Below are 20,534 nucleotides of genomic sequence, written 5' to 3'. Positions count from 1 at the left end.
AAAACAAAACTAAGCTCCTCTTCCTAAAAAAAACTTTCTTTTTAAAATCTAAAGAGAAGGATGTCAGAGAATCAGAATTTTCACAGCTCACGATTTTCAGTATTGTCTTACCTTCCCTAGCTTCATACACGTCAACTTGGAAATTCCTCTTTGCAAAGAAGCATGCATTTAATGATCCAACCTGAGAATCAAAGCAGGTTTTTTTCATATTTTTATTTGATTCCACAAATATAGGGAATTTTTACAGGCAAAATGCAACATTGTGTATAGTGATACTTGTATCAGCCTTGGTTGTGCAACTGATTTACTTAATCCCTAGTGGAAGGTATCGTTTGCAAAAATAATGGGATGGACTCAAGATTAAATGGTATGATTTCAGAGGTAGCTTTGGTGTTTTTCTTTTTTAACTTTTTTATAGTGAAATATGACTTTCATACAGAAATATCATGTGTCCATTTTATAGAATACTTAGAAGGCAAACATCCATGTAACTACCACTTGGGGGTGAAAACAGAGTATCACAGCCCTCCATAGCTCCCACCACCTGCTCTCCAGTTATGACCCCCAACCTTTCACCTAGGAGTAAATGTTATTCTAACTCTGACAATAACCCATCCTTGCCTTTGAATCACATAATTAGAATCATACTTGTGTATCTTCTCTATTTAACTCAACAAAATGCTTCTGAGATTCATCTATATGATTGTACATAAATTCCAGGCCGTCCACTTTCACTGCTCTATGGTTCTTCATTGCATACAATCTCAGTTTATTTAGCTGTTGTGCTGTTGAAGGACATTAGTTTCTGGTCTAAGGATATTTTTCCCATGTTTACTGATACATAATTGACATTATATAATGTTACATTATACAAATTTAATGTATACAATATAATGATTTGATAAATGTTTATATTATGAAACATGGCCTGGGGATATTGTTAATAACACTGCAGGAATGAGATTAAAACCTCACACCAGTCAGAATGGCTAAAATGAACTCAGGAAACATCAGATGTTGGTGAGGATGCAGAGAAAAGTGAACCCTCCTCCATTGTTGGTGGAAACGCAAGCTGGCGCAGCCGCCCTGGAAAACAATATGGGGGTTCCTCAAGAAGTTAAAAATAGAGCTACCCTCACCCTAGCAATTGCACTACTGGGTATTTACCCCAAAGATACAGATGTAGTTATCCGAGGCAGCACATGCACCTGAATGTTTATAGCAGCAATGTCCACAATAGCCAAACTATGGAAAGAGCCCAGATGTGCATCAATAGATGAATGGATAAAGAAGATGTGGTATACACACACACACACACACACACACACACACACACACACACACAGGAATATTACTCAGCCATCAAAAAGAAAGAAATCTTGCCAGAAATGACATGGATGAAACTAGAGGGTATTATGGTAAGTGAAATAAGTCAGAGAAAGACAAATAGCATATGATTTCACACATATATGGAATTTAAGAAACAAAATAAATAAACAGAGGGGAAGGGGGCGAAATAAAATAAGATAAAATCAGAGAGGGAAAAAAGCCCTATAAGACCCCTAACTATAGGAAACAAACTGAGGGTTGCTAGACAGGAGGTGGGTGAGGGAATAAAGTGGGTGATGGGTATTAAGGAGCGCACATGACGGAATGAGCACTGGGTATTATATGCCTCTGACCTCTACCTCTGAAACTAATACTATATGTTAATTGATTTTTAATTAAAAAAACAAAAAACAAAGCTGCAGGGGTGCCTGTGTGTCTCTGTCAGTTAAACTTCCGACTCGTGATCTCAGCTCAGGTCATGATCTCAGGGTCTTGAGTTGATCCCAGAGTTGGGCTCCACCCTGAACATGGAGCCTGCTTAAGGTTCTCCCTCTCCCTCTCCTCTGCCCCTTCCCCTGCTCACTCACTGTTTCTCTCTCTCTCATTCTCAAAAATAAATAAAAAGCAATGCTTCAAAGAATATTTTTGTACCTGGATCCTGATACACACCTGTGTAATTTTTCTCTAGGTTTTTATACATGGAAGCTTTATCCCTGGTCAAAGGTTTATGTATCTTCACATTTATTATGCCAAAGTGTTTCGAAATTTTGTATTAATGTGTTTTCTTACCAGCAGCTTCCAAGAATCTATCTTTGTCAGCACTTGGTGTTCTCAAACTTTTAAATCTTGCGGTAGACAGGTAAAATAGGAATGTGTGTGGTTTTAATTTGCACATGACTGATTGCTAAAAAGGTTAACCTCTTTTTCATATACTGACTGGCTATTTGGATCTCTTCCCCAAGGAAGCCTTCCTTGACTTCCTTGAGTTCTCACAGTGCTATACGCTTTTTCTTTGAAAAATGCTAGGGGTTGACTTGTGCACCCCCGAGCTCACATTGTGCAGTCCTACCCTGGTACCTTAGGGTATGACTTCTTTGAAGAGAGGGTCTTTACAGAGATAATGGAGTTAAAATTAGGTCATTGGGATTGGCCCTAACCCAACTGGTGTCCTTCTATAAAGGGAATTTGGACATTGACATCAGAGAGGGAAGATGATATTAAGAGACATGGGAAGAAGCTAGGCCTCTGCAAGCCCAGGAGAGAGGCCTGGAACACATCCCTCTCTCACAGTCCTCAAGAGGAACCAATATGGTGATGCTTTGATCTTGAACTTCTAGCCTCTAGGACTGTGAGATTATAACAATCTGTTCTTTAAACTGTTTGGTTTGTGATACTTAGTTATGGTAGCCCTGGAAAATAATACCAAGAGCTTACCCTGATCGAAATTTCACATCTTTAGGGTGATTGTGTGGTCAATATGTCTGCCCCAGTGGGCTGCACACTGGTTGGTCACCATTTGATCCCTGGCCTCTACCATTGTGTCTGCAACAAAATAAGTACCTGATCAGCATTTGTCAAATGTATAAATGAATGAGAGAGAGATTACATTGTTAAATAAAATTTGTAATGAAACCAAGTCAAAATTTATTGACCATTTATGATGTATGATTTAATCTACTAAACTTTAGGGATCTAAAGATGATCCAGCTAAATCCTTGGGCTCAATGACACCTAACTCAGTTAAGATGAAACAAACAGGGGTGCCTGGGTGGCTCAGTGGGTTAAAGCCTCTGCCTTCGGTTCGGGTCATGATCTCGGAGTCCTGGGGTTGAGCCCCGCATCGGGCTCTCTGCTCAGCAGGGAGCCTGCTTCTCCGTCTCTCTCTGCCTGCCTCTCTGCCTACCTGTGATCTCCATCTGCCAAATAAATGAATAAAATCTTTATAAAAAAAGAAGTGATCCAGAGAAAATAGCGGCCCTCAGGGAGTTCACAGTCCTGTCTAGGTCTTCATTTTTTCTAATATTATTTGTATATTTTTAGTTAATACACATATACATTAATTTTTTCCTATGTACTGTCCCTGTGCTAAGTGCTAGAGATACTACAGACAGCAAGTTAAACGCAGGCTTCTCAAGAGGATTAGAGTCTATTATAACACAAGGTGAGCAGCAGTTTGAAAATGGACCCTCAAGCCAAGTAAGGGAAGTGGAGTGGGATGGGGTATGACTTCCTGGAAAAAAAACAAACTATAAACTGAGACTGAAATAATATGCCAAATAAGGGTGGGGGAGTCAAGAGGAGGGTTGTAAGCAAGAAGGAGCACATGACAAAGATTGAAAGTATCTACTAGAAAGAAGGAAACAGAGAGATGGCGTTTAGGAAATCCTAGCGCTCATGCACGATAACCACGAAGTGGTTGTTATGTTCACCACTCTACTCAACTTCATCTTTTCAGCCTTATGAAGGAGGTACTGCTGTTTTCTTGTCCTACAGGCACTGTCACTGAGGCACAGAGAGGTGAAGTGTCTTACCTAAGACACCACAGCTAGTGAGGGCTAGAGTTGGTGTGGAGATTCAAGTGGATCCAGTCTGGTTCCAGAACATGAGCTCTTCATCAATAAATTAGAAGTGTGTTTGAATACCATTGAAGATATAGTTGAAGGTAAAGACTATGAATTATAGTGACCCCAAGATGTGAGGTTAGGTTCTATCTTTTCTTACAGCTTTGGACCACCTGGATTTCTCTACAGAGGGTTGAAACCAAGCAGGGTGGGTTTGGGCCATGTGGATGGGTTGGAAAGCAAGGACTTGGAAGATTTTAGGTGGATTGAGGGACAATAACACAATAAAATGGAAGGAAGACAGAGGAAGGCTTCTGAGCGGGGAGAAGTAGGCGGTCCCTGTGAAGAGCAGATGTAGCACTAGCCACTGAAGGAGGGAGTCAGGAGGTTTTTAATCAGAGTTTGAGGTCTAGCTCTATTATAGTCGATGGGGCAGTTCTGTGGGATGACAAGGTCCAAGCCCAACATGGGCCACGGGACTTGGAGGCTGAAGTATGGTGGAGATGGAAGATACTGGAAGCATGCAGGTCAAGGACAAAGGGGCTGGAGATTCATGTGGGTCAACCATGTGAACTTTGAGAGTCACTAAGGGTGATGGCAGTGCTGGGATATAGATAACAGATGGTGTGAATGTGCAGAAGTCTTCAGGACGGGGGCAAGGGGCTCAGGGGTTGACGGATGGCAACAGGAGGGAGAGTGGCTTTGGAAGGGAAGGTAGCGGTGAGACGTGGGAGAGAAAGATCACAGAGCTAGCTGGGGGCACATCTGGGAGGTGGGAGGTCTCCGAGGTTCTCAGCAGCTCCCTGGTATATGTGGGGGCTGAGAAGGGGGCCGTGCACCTAGTCAGAGTTTAGGGCCCCGGGTGTGGGCGCAGGCAGATTCCTCTTCTATTTCCTCCAGGATTTACTCCTCTGCTCCAGGGCACCTTGACATGGAGCACCTATGTTTGGGTTTTGTTTGGTTTCTCTTGGGTTTTGTTTTTGGTTTTGTTTTTTAAATAATCCAGTGATTCAAGCATGAGCTCCTCTCACCATTCACTGACACTGTGGCCACCAAACTTTGTTCCTATCATTCTGTTTCTATAGACTGGTGATAGTTATTTTAAGAACTTTGCCCCTATTTAAACCATTAAGTGTGTGGAAAGGTTTCAAATTTAATTTTTGCAAAGCAATACATATTTTTAGTATTATGTAAGGCCAACCAAGAAATCCATGTTCAATTATTTTGTTAAAATAAATATGCCAGGGTTGGAGTGGGGGATAAACAAACGGATCATACTCTGTATGATACCCTAATGGTACCTTCATGTCACCATGCGTTTGTCCAAAGACACAGAGTGCAGCTCAGTGTACACTACGGACTTTGACCCATGTAGGGTCATCACTTGCACAAAATATCCCACTCTGGAGGAAGATGCTGATAATAGGGGATGCTAGTATGTGTGGGAGGTGGAGATATTGGAAAATCTCTATACCTTCCTCTTGATTTTGCTGTGAACCTTAAACTGCTCTAAACAAAAATCATAATAAATAAACCAGTTCACCCTCTGCAGCCACTCCTGAAATTATGAGCTCATTAACGGTTAGAATTGATGTGTCAGAAGAGATCATGACAAATTGTATTCCTTTTAATCTCTCCATCTGATTGCTTTCAATTCCTTAATCTGAAATGACTTCCTCTCCGATTGCTGGCATCACTTTCCCAACAGGGGTCAAGCCGTCTCAACCAACAGCATGACTTGGTGCCGGCACAGAATACTGTGTGTCTCAACAGCTTTTCCTTCACTTCTCACGCTCTTCCAACACAGCCCTGGACACTTCTATGTTTCACTAATCACAGATCCTTTGATTTCAACCACAGAGGATTTCCTCCTGGTAAACACAGACAACTTAAATCTTTCTTCCTTCTCTGTTTTCTTTTATGAAAACTTGCCAGTCTATCTACATTCCTTCCTTGTGTGTGTTAAAAAATATCTAGTAAAGGCACTAGCCAGTTTGCTTTAGGGAAAAGGAAACTGGAAGGTCACAGTGAAGTTGATACAATAAAATTAATCTCCTCCAAAGGCTAAATTGTTCTGTGGCATTTAAGAAACAATTAAGGAAGCGATTAAAGGCTAAGTGGAGTCTGTCCATTTAGGAAAGGAGAGAGGCTTCAGAAGCTCCCCTTTCTTCCACAGCCTGTAACACTCACTGCGCCTCTCATGGTAGGGAGCGGGACGGGGAGGGATACTAATCAGGAGACCCGCAGGGTCAGGAATGTTGGAATAAAGCTACATGAAGTAATTTGGAACTAAGGTTAAATATAATCTTGGTTCATGAAAAATCAAGTGCTGGAGAGAATGAGGGCCAGGAGCGGCTCTTACGCACCACTAGCAATGACCTCGCCAACCACATCCCCAACAAATCTGCCTTGTCTCCTCAGGGCATGTACTCGGGAGACACATGCCAGACTGCTCAGAAGAGCACTTTTCATAACAGACAAACAAAAACACTGGAAACAGCCCAAATGGCCATCAGGGAGGAGTGAACAAATCAATTGCGGTATATTCACACAATGAAAGGCAATGATATGAGTATTTTAGTAATGCTATACACGAGAAGAGTAAGTCCCAGAGGACTTCACCCTGCACGATACTCTGACAAAATAAAGATGAGTAAAGCTGAATCCCGGATACATGTATCTACATAACTTTGAGGAGTATGTATATTATTTATGTGTACATATAGGAGATAAATATATTGCATATACATAAAACACACACATGCACATATGAATGAGAATCATAAACACAAGATTCCAGGCAATGCTTATACGCTTACAATGGGTGAGGGAGAAGCAGAGGTTAATACAAGCCACCAGCAATGTGCAGATTCTAGGGTTGACGGGTGAGTTCAGTTGCTGCTGCTGCTTTTTAGTATTAATTTTAAAAAGTCAATAGAAGTCTTCTCCAAGCTCACGATGTGTTCAGAATATGTCCTGAAACAAAGATTATAATTCCAGGGGTCCCTGGGTGACTCAGTCGGTTAAGCGTCTGTGTTCAGCTCAGGTCATGATCCCAGAGTCCTGGGATCGAGTCCTGCATTGGGCTCCTTGCTCGGTGGGAAGCCTGCTTCTCCCTCTGCCTGCTGGTCCCCCTGCTTGTGTTCTCTCTCTATCACAAATAAGTAAATAAAATCTTTAAAACAACAACAACAAAGATTGTAATTCCAATTCTGTGTAACTAAAGTTCGACTAAAACTAAAATGAAGGCATACCGGTAGATACTATAATGGTCCAGCCACAAGGATTAGTAACATGGCTAATGAAGTGTTTTCCACTTTACTTTTATTTCCCCTCCTCTCTGTCTATAAAATGTGCTTTGTCGGGGCGGTCAGCGGCCTCTTTAGCGTGATGCTGGGTAGGGAGGCTGATTAGACATGAAGATACAAATGGGAAGGAAAACGTGTGTACACCAAGGCGAGCCCCCCACAGACTCTCCGTTAAGGCTCAGCCGGCTTCTGAGCAGAACCAGAGATGAGGGTGGTGAGGGGAGAGAGGAAACGGGACAGGGTTGGACCCTTGGGAGCAATCCACACTTTGTGTGATGGCAGTTCTGGGACTTCTGCCCTGACAGGGATAGGACAACTCTCTCAAGTTCACAGGCAATGGTGAAATGTCTATTTGTTCTGAGGCATCCAAAGTTGACAAGAGTAGATTGTTTTGATCATAGAATAATCTGCAAATTAAGAGCTTTTTTTTTTTAAGATTTTATTTATTTGACAGAGATCACAAGTAGGCAGAGAAGCAGGCAGAGAGAGAGGAGGAAGCAGGCTTCCCACTGAGCAGAGAGCCCGATGCAGGGCTCCATTCCAGGACCCCCGGATCATGACCTGAGCTAAAAGCAGAGGCTTACCCCACTGAGTCACCCAGGTGTCCCTGCAAATTAAAAGCTTTAATAACAACTAGTCTAGCCTGTTCGTGCATAAGCAGAGCTCTGAGGAGATTCCTCGGTTATGTAATTCCGGGTTGACCCAGTTGTTCTGTTTTTCTGCCTTCTTTTCCCGTCTCCTCTTACTTCCTTCTCTGTAAGTCATGGGTTTTGGTGGACCCCACCCTGGTCTGCTCTATGGGCACCTAACTTACCATTTAGAAACACTGTTTGAAATTTTCTTTTATGTAAATGCTCCAGTGTTTCACTGGCCTGCCTTTTTTTTTTTTTTAATATTTTATTTATTTGTTTGAGTGACACAGAGAGAGAGCACAGGAGCCATGGGGAGGGAGAGGGAGTGGGATAGAGGGAGAGGGAGAAGCAGATTCCCCGATGAGCAGGAAGCTGGTCTTATCAAGGAAGCTTGCTTTTATCAAGAGGATTTGCCAAATTTCTGTGGGTTCCATGTGACCTCTCCAGCAATGATCATTCAGACGTCCAATGATAATGAGAAAACTGGATCTTTTAATTTATAAATGCTGATTCTAGTAGGGAGGGGCACTGTGACTATAAAAATGTCATGCATTTTATGCCTCGTGATTATAATGTGTTCGAAATTAACCTGATAGCATGTTAAACACATGTCAACTCTTTGACTTTATGAAGTGTATAAAAGTCTCCCTAAGATTCCTAGGCTTTTCTGAGTTTGTCCCCAAACAGAAAAGCCTGTTTATACCTCCCACTCATCCAACTATATTTTGATTTCTCAAGAATTTGATCTTTGAACGTATGAATGGAATGAAAAGAACCAGAATGTTAACTGCACTTTCCATGAAATAAGCACATAAAAATGTCTTCACACTTCGTTGGTAATGGTTCCATCTGCCAGAACTGCATATGTTCTGAGTTTTTATATCTAAACCTTACCCTGAATACGCCAGCTTGTATCACCTGGATGTGGTCTTTGAGGACAAGCAGCAGTCTCAACCTTCCGCCCTCCGTGATGCTTTCTGCGGGGGCTCTTAGGACTTTTCCTCCAGCCTTGATCCATCTCGTGAACTCATCTCTGACTAGTGAACCTCTTTCTACCTGGGGGGTCTTACAGGTTTCTCCATCTCAACGTGCCTCAAATCCAACCCATTCACCTCCCTCGAACTTCAAACCTCCTCCTCCTCCTTCTGGATTACATAGTTTAGAGGCTGGCAGCGCTGCCCACTAGTTCACCCAACCAGGACACTTCAGGGAACGCTGAACATCCCGTTCTATTTGCCAATACATATTTAATCAGACAACAAGTCTTGTTGATCCCCTGGAGGCTTTCCCAAACAGACTCTCTATCCTACCCCCCATTCTCTTTTCAGGGCTCTCATGACCTTTCACCTGAATGATGGTGTCGGCTTCCCAGTCTCTACCTATCCACGCCACGCTCCATAGACTGGGTGTCTCCGGAAACAAAAATCAGAGGATGCATTTTCTGTCTTATAGCCCTTTATTTGCTCCACAGAAATCTTCGGGGAAAAGTACCAAATTTTCAATATGACCGAAAAGATCCTTATATGTGACCCCAACTTCTCTTTTTCATTCAGTTCATTTTTTTGCCATTCCCTATCTGTAATAGGCATACCAAAACCACTGCTTATTTCCTGAATATACCATGCATTTTTACACTTTAGATGCTTTTGAATACAATATTCCCTTTGCCTGAACAATCCTTTCCTGCCTTCTCCATCTGGAAAAGCTTTTGTCTTCTTTTAAGACTCATATTTTCAGGTACCTGGCTGGCTCAGTGGGTTAAAGCCTCTGCCCTTGGCTCAGGTATGATCTCAGGGTCCGAGGATTAAGCCTGGCATTGGGCTCTCTGCTTGACGGGGAGCCTGCTTCCTCCTTTCTCTCTCTGTCCGCCTCTCTGCCTACTTGCGATCTCTCTCTGTCAAATAAATAAATAAAATCTTTAAAAGAAAAAAAGACTCTTATTCTCAGTACAATTCTTCTTGATACCTCTCTTCCTCCAAAAGACTTATTTGCCTTTTCTTCTGTAATGCCACAAATGTCTGTGTGAATATGTGTTCTGATATCTCCCACAAAGAACGGAATTATTTACATTCCCGTCTGACTTTCCCACAGGCTGTAAGTGCCCTGAGAGTAATAATATTTCTAGGGCTTATATTTTACCACTCTTTCTATTTCTAGTCCAAACCATAATACCTGATACTTAGTAAGAACCCAGCATTTTTTAATAAAAATAGAAAATTAGATAAACATGAAGGAAAAAATTAATGTTCCACAATCTTACAGTGTTAAAGTTTTCTATGGATATAAATTATTGGATATTTATTATATATCCATATATGGATATATATTATATATATAAAGTATTATATATAAATATATAATACTTCTTTTAAAAATGGTACCATGTTGTATATTTTATTTTGTGATTTTGTTTTAAAAAATAAATAGGATACTGTGAATATATTTCCATTGCAGAAAATATTTTAAATCAGAATTTGAAATAATTGCTTTACAGTTCATTGTCTGCAATGCCCTTATATTTGGACATTGAAGTTATTTTATTTTGGGACGCCTGGGTGGCTCAGTTGGTTGAGCGGCTGCCTTCGGCTCAGGTCATGATCCCAGCATCCTGGGATCGAGTCCCGCATCGGGCTCCTTGCTTGGCAGGGAGCCTGCTTCTCCCTCTGCCTCTGCCTGCCACTCTGTCTGCCTGTGCTTGCTCTCGCTTCTCTCTCTATGACAAATAAATAAATAAAATCTTTAAAAAAAAAAAGAAGTTATTTTATTTTAATTTAATTATATTTAATATGTAATTTTTGGGATTGCAGTAATGGAATGGTGCCCCAGCAGCGGCGGGGCCGCAGCACCAGGCGGAAATGAAGAGAAGAGCAGAACGAGCGCGGACAGAGGGCAGAGGAGGCAGGCAAACAAACAAGCTGGGAGGGGACGCTGCCAGCCTCGAGGGCCGGAGGAGTGGGTCGGATCTCTGGGTTTGTTTTTGGAACAGCTGCAAAGCAGGTGGGAGAAACCGAGGGTGCGCGGGACGAGTTATTTTTACGGTTTTGCTGTGAGTTTTGAACAGCCTCCAGACCGGGTGTTTCTGAGAGACCATGTTAAAGATTCTTCATTGCATTTTGTTTTATTTTGAAGGACAGTTGTTTGTCTCAAGCCAATACCTCCCTGAGGCCAGCTTCAAGACATGGGTAGCTGGCCTCTTTGAGTGGACAGATTCATGAGCAGGTGCACGCGTGGGTCATGGACAGACTGACTGACCATATCTGGGGCCAAGGAAAGAAAAACGGGCAGTTAAGCTTTGAGCTGCCTCAAGTTCCTGGTTTCATCTCAGGTGCAGCTCACAAGGCAGTAAATGAAGCAGGCCCTGCAGGGTAAGTTCTCTGTATCACACAGGTAACAGCCGAATTTACAAGACACCTTAACGATCTGTCTGGGTAGCAACAAAATCTCAAGGCATTAGCCAAACCTCCCGAAGAAGCAGAGATATGGCTGAATAAGAAGGGAGACAGCTAGGATAAATGCCTTTGATCGGAGCACAAGGGAAGCTACACAAGAGACTGAGAGGAGAACCAGAGCACGGGATCAAGACTCGTCCTTAGCTTGGAGCGAATTCCGGATGACCTCCACAGTCACAGAGAAACCCACTCCCCTTCTGTTGGCAGAAGGTCCTAGATACTAGTGCAGAAGGAAGCGAGCATTTCTCACATACAGGGCTCAGTGTCTGGGGAGTGGGAATCAAGAGTGGAGGGAACAGAGTTTAATTTACTTTCATATCAATAAAATAATAATAAAGACTCATAGTAATTATGTCCTTTACATGGTTTGTCTCATTAACCTTTGCAGAAGACCGAAATAGAGGCCTTGCCCCAAGACTATGAAACATTCGATGGTCTCTGTGTGTCTAGGATATTGACTTTGGCAAAAGGGAAAATTCTGGGTGATATTTGATTTCTGTTTTTATAACGGCTAGATTGAGAACAAAGCTAGAGATGAGTGGATAAGGAAGTGTGAAAAGGAAGCAGTCGAATTTCGGAGTTAAAAGACATAGCCATCTGGTGTTCTGAGTGATTTTCTGGGCTTCCGGCTGATGCCTTACCCTCACTATCAGAAACTGCTTTGTCCCATTCAGGTGAGTAGAGTGAGTGGTAAGGTGGAGAGATCCCAGGAACCCAGGACAAAACACAGTCTAGAGCCAGCCCAGCATCAAGACCACTCTGACCCTATAAACCCACGAGGGACTCCAGCAAATATGCCTGTGACACGCTCTCCCAGAGTCAAGGTGAAGTTGCTTCAAAGGCAATTTCATGAACAGAGGTCACTAACCTGACTCGAATCCTAGGAGATGGGCACAATTATGGAAACCAAGTCATAAGGATCATAAATGTGTCTCCTCATTCTGATGGTTTGAAAGACTTCACCCTCTCAATACTTTTCCCAGGAGAATTTTGTTGGTCAAACACAGGGATGACGGATCACTAAACAATGTGTAGTGGGGCCGCTTGTGGGCAGAGGAGACAGAAGAAAGACTTCAAGGCTACCCTGTGATACCTCTTTGAACGTGTGCTTGGATGGCAGGCTACAGCTGAGTCTGGAATCCTCAGTAGCTCTTCCAGCTAAAGCTCTTGGCTTTCCCCCAAAAATGAGGCTCGAGGAGCTGTAGCTGTTGCTGAAAGTGTGGCTTTCAGCATGTTCACCATGGCTCTGCTTGTTTCTACCCTACAGGTAAACACTGCAAACAGTCACCAGAAGCAGCATTTCTGAAAACCACGGGCCTGAGTATGAACATAGCTTCAGGATACCAGACAGGTTAGTTAGACTTTCTTTTGACTTCACTGGTTTGCCACTTCGTAAAAACAGGAAGAGATCACTAACACAGAGGAAGGCCACTAATGGGCTGTTTTCCTCTTCCTGCCTCCACCGCCAGAGGCTACAGAATCAGAAAGCTACCCCCATAGACTTTCTTCCAGCCTGAAAGGGAGCGGTTGTTTTTCAAATCCATTTTCAAGATCATCCTTCAAGGACGACATTCCTTAGGACACCATCCTGGTGGAAAACATTGTCTTTCTTTTAATTGCCCACAACTTGTAAGCACACGATTCCCCATTTCTGAAAGCAAACTCACACACACAAAATATTTTGTGTGTTTGACGGTATAAGGCCCTGAGATAACCTTTATAAAAGGGAAGGGAGGGGGACCCAAAGATAAAACAATCTCAAGATTTAGAAAATTAAATACATTTTATGGGCAAATAAACCATGTATATGAATAACTTTTATAGGATGCAGCATGTGATAAAGGCAAACAACTTTGTCGACATTTCCAGAAGAGAAGAGGTCTTCACAGGCTGAAATGATCCTTTGGTAATGACATTGGCTGGGGGCTTGGGGAGCAGTGTTGCACACAAGGAGGAAAATGTCTAAGTTGATACAGTGATCTTCCTCAATATTCAGATTAAAGTTTTTTTTAAAAAAAAAGCAACAACTTTCACCAGCTTAAGATCATGGTTTAGTTTCTGTCACCTTTCATTTCTCAGTAAGAGTTCCTTCCTTGATCTGTTGATTTCTGACCTCCTTGACTTGACAGGTCTTTAAAGAAAAGAAATTAATTGGTCTATCATGGGGTCAGATGATCTCTTATAGTGGGGCAAGGACAAATTCTTAGGGTGATTTTTCAGTGGGCAAGGCTACTACTGAAAAAAAAAATAATGTGAATTCACTGTACCCCTTTGGGCTTTTTTTTTTTTTTTTGAGATTTCCTTATTTATTTGAAAGAGAATGAGAATGAGTAGGAGGAACAGAGGGAGAGAGAATCTCAAGCAGACTCCACACTGAATGGGAAGCCTGACATCGGGTTTGATCTCTTGACCCTGAAATTGCGACCTGAGCTGAAATCAAGAGTTGGACACTTAGCTGACTGCACAACACAGGTACCTTCCTTTGGACTTCAAAGGAAAAGTTCTCAACTCTGTTGCATTTTTCTCTTTAGGGGCTGGGGAGAGTCTTTAATGCATTAGACAGTTTAAGACACTAGGATATGGCCCATTGGCAGGAAGAGATTGGGAAAGGTGAACAGAAAGATACAAGAAAGAAGTTGAGTGAGAAAATTAGTTTGTTCTCTGTGTTTTAATTTAACCTTCTTGAATTGCTTTATTTAATACTTTGTTTCGGGCGCCTGGGTGGCTCAGTGGGTTAAGCCGCTGCCTTCGGCTCAGGTCATGATCTCAGGGTCCTGGGATCGAGTCCCGCATCGGGCTCTCTGCTTAGCAGGGAGCCTGCTCCCTCCTCTCTCTCTGCCTGCCTCTCTGTCTACTTGTGATCTCTCTCTGTCAAATAAATAAAATCTTTAAAAAAAAATATGTTTAATACTTTGTTTCATTAGATGCTCAGTATTCAAGGTTTTGTCTATTGTGACATTTCCTCCATCGTCCGATCCTTAAGAGAGTTTTCCATCCCTCTCGTTCATCCGTCTATCAAATACTAACTAAATAATAACAGTAAGTCACATTGGACATGGTTCCAGCCACTAGGGTGCATTTGTAAATATAAGCTTGTGTTCTAGTTGGAGTAGATAGTTAATGGGCTAAAATTAAAAAAAAATAAATAAGGTATGTAATTTCTGGTCCTGATGGATAATATTAAAACAAACAAACAAACAAACATAAAACAGGGAAATGATGAAGCTAAGCAGGTAGACAGGCTCAGTTCTAGTGGGCCTTTCGATAAAGAGTTGGGTTTTATCTCATTTGCAAGGGGAAACCATCACAAAGACTATTGGCAAAGAGTTAACTATTTAACTATTGGCAAAGAGTTCTAGTTACCAGACTTAGGTTTTAGGAGGATGGTTGTGGCTGCTTGGTGGAGAATGGACTGTCCGTGGATAAGAGTAGAAGCTGGGGGACCACAAAAGAGGTGGATGAAGGCTGATGATGGTCTGGACGGGTGGTGGCATTGGCCAGAGTTGACACTGATGTTGGAGGTAGAGCCACAAAGGTTTACAGGTGGAGTAAAAGAGGAAGGGAGGTTTGCACATAAAATGAAAAGGGGACTCAAACACGATTCCTGGGCATGAGCCTCTGCAATGGGGTGGGTGATTCCTTTGCAGAGTAATTTTAGTCAGTTTTTGTTTTGGAGTTTTCTTCGGTTTTGGTTTTGTTTTGTTTCGGGGAAAGAGAGAGAGAGAGAGCATGAGCAGGGACGAGGAGAGAGAGAGTGAGAATCTTAAGTAGGCTCCACGCTCAGTGCAGAGCTCAACTCAAGGCTGGATCTGACAACCCTGACATCATGACTTGAGTCAAAATCAAGAGTCAGGCACTTAACCAACGAGCCACCCAGGTGCTTGGAATTTTAGTTGCTTCTAATACATATCTTCTATGTTCCAGCACAGGCATGTGCCCAGGTAATGAACTGGTTACATGACAAGAATTTAAGTGTTACTCAGCAAGAAATCCACGGGTGACACCCACATTTTTATGGGTCCCCAAATCACCTATGCAATCACGTATTTGTCACCTCCCCTTTGCTAAGAGGCATTCTAAGAGGTGTCCCTGCTGCTCCCATAGTCTGAGTCTTAGACAAACACAACAGGGTCTTAACTAGTCTATCTTGTCTTAAAATTTCCACTCCTTCGCCACACACTAGCTCAAGGGATCTTTTAGAAATCACAGCTCACTTTCTGCCTAATGTCCTCCAGTGGTTTTGCATTGTGCTCAGGGTGAAACCAATCTTCTTGCCCTGCCCTGTAAGACCCGAGGGGACCTGACTCAGCTCACCTTCCTCAGGGGCCCCTCTTCTCTAGCCTCACTCTCTCTGCCTTTCTGTCTGCTCCTTGAACACCTCAGGGTTTCTCTTCTAGATATCTCCTCTCTCTGGAATGCTTTCTGTAGCCCCTCACAAGGTTGCATTCTTCTATTCGGGTCTCTGGTCATATACGCCCCTCAGAGAGGCTGTCCCTGACCAGACTAAACAGATACCCACAGAGACTTCCTGCAGTCCTCCCCTATTTGCATTTCTTTACAATGTCTGTCTCTCACTGAAATGATTTATTTGTTTTCTTCTCCACTCGTTCACTTCCCAGTTCACCACTGTATTCTTGGTAACTAAAACAGTGTTGGCAAATAGTGGGCACGCAGTGACATTTTGGTGAATACATAAATCTCACTTCCTGCAAAATTTTTATGGGAAAGACTTGGACTGAGACCCAAAGAAATGACAACATGTGTCACATGCATTGACCCACATGATGTGTGACAGCATTCCTTAGCAAACAGATCTAGAACCAGAAATGTTAGAGGAGCTGTCATAGTGCTTTGGGTGAAAAGCTCCTAAGAAAGGCAGAACCAAAGACAAGAATCAGCATAGACTTGATAAATAAATGTGTGGTATGAACTACACCAATTTCTATGCAGCCTTGAACAGTGTCTGACACATACTAGGCTCTTAAGAAATTTTTGTTGAAAAAAAGAAGAAGAAGAATTTTTTGTTGAGTAAATGAATAAATGAATACCTACGAGCTAAAAGCCTATAAATGGGTACAGCAAAGGTGAAAACAAAATGGTTAAGCTTTTACCAATGGTGATATTTTTTTATTCCAAAATAAGAGAGTTCTGTTGAGGGGAGAAAAATACGATCTACTTGGGGCAGCACCACATGAAACAGACCAGCTTTGGTAAGATAACAATGGCAGCCGATAAGAGACCCCTGCCACGTCTTCTAGGTGTGAGATAAGGCTCTGCAGTTTTGTCTCTTGTGCTCAGTGACAGGGGAGCCCCTCACTCCACCACCTAACATTCTCCGTGGGATCACCCAAATAAGTCAGGACACCAAACAGGTGCTATTCCCCAGGACCCAAATAAATAACTAGCCAACATCCTACATAACAATTTTGAATTCGCTTTTATTCTTATTATTAGTATAAATTGAGTTATTCACCGAAGGAGGCAAATGCTTGGATTAAAATGACTACTCACACTAATTTCTGTCTTAAAAATATAGCCGGCATGGAGATACATCCAATTCAATTTGCTCTGATTTTCTATTTTTAAGAAATGCTACACCAAAATGACCAGGGAAAACAGACACCTTTGTATTTAATGGAAATAAAAATACATTTTGCAGAAAAGATCAAATCACCACGAATACCATATTTAAAATAGGTGTGTTTAAATATCAGAGAAGTTTCACAAGAAGATGGACAGTCGGTGCAAGCGACTTACAATAATTATTAAGACTAATAATAATTACCACTAACAGGGATAATGTATCCAAATAGAGTCTTACCAAGCCACCACCAATGACAGCTATTTTTTTCCTTGGAATGTCAGATGAATCCATAACTGCCAAAGTATTTTTGTGATTGTTGTAGCTCCTGTCACAAAGGAGACTGTGTCTCCTGGCGGCTGGCTCCCCGCCTTTATATTGCCCAGAGCCCTGTCCTGTGAGCCAGCTCTGTGTTTGAGCAGGGCTAATTTCCCCTTGAACTTAGAAGACAGCATTTAACTCCTTAGCGGCTCGAAGCACAATCAGCTCAAGCTGAAGCTAAAAGAATTCACTGCAATAAACAAATTTTGAAAAATCCAGCCACGTGAAGACAGCCACTCGCTGTCTTGCATGTAAGACGGGGAATTTTTTTTAAAGCGTGGTCTTCCGGCTTTTCTTCTTCTGTTTTCTGATGCATGGATACTTACTTTCTTTTTCATTCACGATTAACCATGAATGAAACTTCCCCCATCTGAAGTCCTAAAGCATCTTACAATTCTCTGGGAGAGTGAGGTCGTTTTGGTGTCACAACTGCTGTATGATTTATTCCAGTTATTAAAACCAGTCAGGAAGCACACCTAGAGCGTCCTCACGGATTGTCTCTAACAGACCGCCAGGAAGATTTTTTTTTTTCGTATTAATAGTCTCCTGAGCAAGATTTTGAATTTGTCACTAACCATACTTCCTTTTTTTGGCATCAGATGCTAGAAACTTTAAAATCTAATGTGTGCATTGACTCCAGGGGAGATGTTTAATGCTGTTCTTTAAAAAAAAAAAAAAAAAAAACCTCATCCCTAAAAAAAAATAAATAAATAAAACAAAAACAAACAAACAAAACAGGGGCGCCTGGGTGGCTCAGAGGGTTAAGCCTCTGCCTTCTACTCAGGTCATGATCTCAGGGTCCTGGGATCAAGCCCTGCATCCCCTCTCTCTCTGCCTGCCTCTCTGCCTGCTTGTGATCTCTCTCTGTCAAATAAATAAATAAAATCTTTAAAAAAAACAAAAAAAAACCTCATCCCTGAATTCCTATGATCTCTCCACTTTGTCTTCTTTCATCCCATTTTACATGCATATTATCTACTTTGGGTGCATATTTGTGAATTGAGGGTTCTTGTGTGTTTTTTTGTTGTTGTTTGATTTTTTTTTTTTTCCTGGAACATGATGTGTAAAATAAAGTAAGAATGACGACTTCCTCACCTCCTGGTGAGAGCAGGGAGCCTGCAGGTGAGGAACTAGTTAAAAAGCCATTGGACAGCGGCCCCTAGTGGACAAGGATGGTTAGTGTTGTTGTTAGAAAAGTACGTTGCCCTTCAGCTTTTTTATTTACTTATTTTGAAAAGGTAATACATTCAAATGATATGAAATTCAAAAGACACAACAAAAGGGTCTTAGAGTAAATAAGTCTTCTGACCCTGTCCCTGGGCCTCCTGTTTCTCCTGCCCAGAGACAGTGTTTCGGTGTCTGGGTCACGCTGTCTGTCCCTCTAAAGCCTTGTCTCTTCCACTCCTGTCCATAAATACTAGTAAATTCTGTACACTTTTATACTTTCCTACACCCTATTTTTTCACAATGTATAGCTGGAGAATTCTTCCATAGAAATATATACAGTACTCTTTTTTTTTTTAAATCAAGGGCCATAATGCAAAAAATTAAAGTACACAAAACAGTATACAGTAGGTACAATAACTTACTGTAAAGTACCCATCACTTAGGTCCAGGAAAAGAACCCTGTGGGAACCCTGGAGATCTATATGAGGCCTTTTCCTACCACCCCTCCTTCACAGAGGCAACTGCCATCCTGACTTCATCACTTTCTTGCTATTATTTATAATTTCACTGACATATATGCATCCCTAAAATAGTTTCATTTTACCTCTTGAAAAACTTTACTAAACTTTACTAAACTCATGCTTTTTTTTCTTGGCGACTTGCTTCTTTTTCTCAGAATCATGCTTAAGCTCCTTCCAAACCTTTTTTTTTTTTTTTAAGATTTTATATATTTATTTGTCAGAGAGAAAGAGAGAGAGCACACAAGCAGGCAGAGAGGCAGGCAGAGGCGGAGAGAGAAGCAAGCTCCCCGCCGAGCAAGGAGCCTGATGCGGGACTCTGGGATCCTGGGATCATGACCTGAGCCGAAGGCAGCGGCTTAACCCACTGAGCCACCCAGGTGCCCCTTTATGTCAGGTTTTATAAATGTTTTGATAGGTCGAATTTCTTTTTCTTTTCCAAATGAATACAAACTTTCCCCCAGTACTATTTAGTGAAAGACTTTCCTTCTGTCACTGTTGGGTTTGTCCAGTGTTCATGTGTGCGTTGACCTGGTTCTAGGTTTCTTTTCTAGCTTATTCTATTCCACACGTGCCCTTATGGAGCCGGTGGTACAGCCAAATTACTGTAACTGTAAAATAAGCTTTTAAATTTTTATTTATTTATTTATTTGGGAGGAAGAGAGAGCAGGACGAGGAAAAAGCAAGATGGCACAAGATGGAGCAAAAGACCTAAGTATCGTCTGGTCCCAGGAGTTCAGCTAGATACTTATCAAACCATCCTGAACACCTACAAGCTCAACAGGAGATGGAAGAGAAGAAAAGCAGCAACTTTACAAACACAAAAACCACCACTTTCTGGAAGGTAGGACATGCCGAGAAGTGAATGCAAGGTGATATACAGGACGCTAAACCGTGGGGGGGAGGGGGCTGGATCCCGGCAAGCGGTAGAGCAACAGGGCACAAAATCGGACCTTGTACAAGTCTGCTCCACAGAGGGACGTCAGTCCAGAGGCTAAGCAGGGGGTGGGGCCCTCACGGGGACAGTGTGGTCTCAGGACCCATGGGGTCACAGAAAGACTGGGGGTGTCTGAGTGCAGCCCAGCTCACAGGTATCAGAGCGGGGAAGCTGGGGGCAAAGACAGAGCCAAGAAGAGGGCTCTCAGCTTGGGGTTACCTTAAACCATGATCTGACGCCCAGTCGGGGCACTGCTCCTTGAGCAGGGACCCCACGAGTGGCAGATCCGGGGAGACTCACCTTCTCTAGGAGGAGTAGTGCAGGAGTGCGGCAGGAATCTGCTGGGTTTGGAGACTCCAAACGGGGCTTGGTGCCAGAGATAGAAACAGCCCGTCACGGGCCGTGGGAGCTCGGAGCGTGCTGAGACCAGGGAGATGGGAGGGACTGACGCCTTTTCTCCAAGGTGCACTGAGGAGTGCGGCCGTGAGCGCTCGGCAATCTGGGCCTAAGACTGGGCAGCCGCCATCTTCATTCCCGTCCTCCAACGCGGTACGGAAAGCGCTCAGGGAAGAAAAGCTCCGAGCGCGAACTGAGCAGATTACATAGCCCGGCCCCTGGCGAGGGCGGTGCGGTTCAGCCTCCCACAAAGACATTTGAGAATCACAGCAACAGGCCCCTCCTGCAGAAGATCAGCAAGAACGTCCAGCCAGACCAAGTTCACCCACCAATTC

At 42.7% G+C, this 20,534-nt stretch overlaps 1 protein-coding gene and 1 long non-coding RNA gene across 6 annotated transcripts in view; one reads left to right on the top strand and one right to left on the bottom strand.

Annotated features, from left to right (window-relative positions):
- Window positions 1–20,534, bottom strand: part of KMO (kynurenine 3-monooxygenase) — a 69,027-nt gene that overhangs the window by 28,792 nt on the left and 19,701 nt on the right. Inside the window, exons 4-5 of one of the 3 annotated variants that reach the window (XM_082702751.1) lie at window positions 20,104–20,482; window positions 112–181 (exon numbers count right to left, since the gene is read on the bottom strand). Coding sequence is in view for 1 of the 3 variants with exons in the window: in XM_082702749.1 (XP_082558875.1) it covers window positions 112–181; window positions 17,101–17,154 (124 nt within the window). In the remaining 2 variants the exon portion in view is untranslated. Of the gene's footprint in view, window positions 1–111; window positions 182–17,100; window positions 17,454–20,103; window positions 20,483–20,534 lie in introns of those variants that run through there. The other 2 variants (XM_082702749.1, XM_082702750.1) reach the window with 2 other exon arrangements.
- LOC309849845 lies at window positions 10,243–20,097 on the top strand. Of its 3 annotated transcripts, XR_014303940.1 has the most exons (4): window positions 10,243–11,195; window positions 12,547–12,630; window positions 13,576–13,751; window positions 19,528–20,097. It is a non-coding gene; the product is annotated as an uncharacterized lncRNA (long non-coding RNA). The 3 variants fall into 3 exon arrangements; XR_014303941.1 differs by lacking the exon at window positions 19,528–20,097 and having other exon boundaries at window positions 13,597–13,984; XR_014303942.1 differs by lacking the exon at window positions 19,528–20,097 and having other exon boundaries at window positions 13,576–13,984.

This window comes from Mustela nivalis (genome assembly GCF_964662115.1).
Source record: "Mustela nivalis genome assembly, chromosome: 16".
NCBI lineage: Eukaryota > Metazoa > Chordata > Mammalia > Carnivora > Mustelidae > Mustela > Mustela nivalis.
The sequence above is the reverse complement of the archived record's forward strand: the minus strand, read 5'-3'. Positions and strand labels throughout refer to the sequence as shown.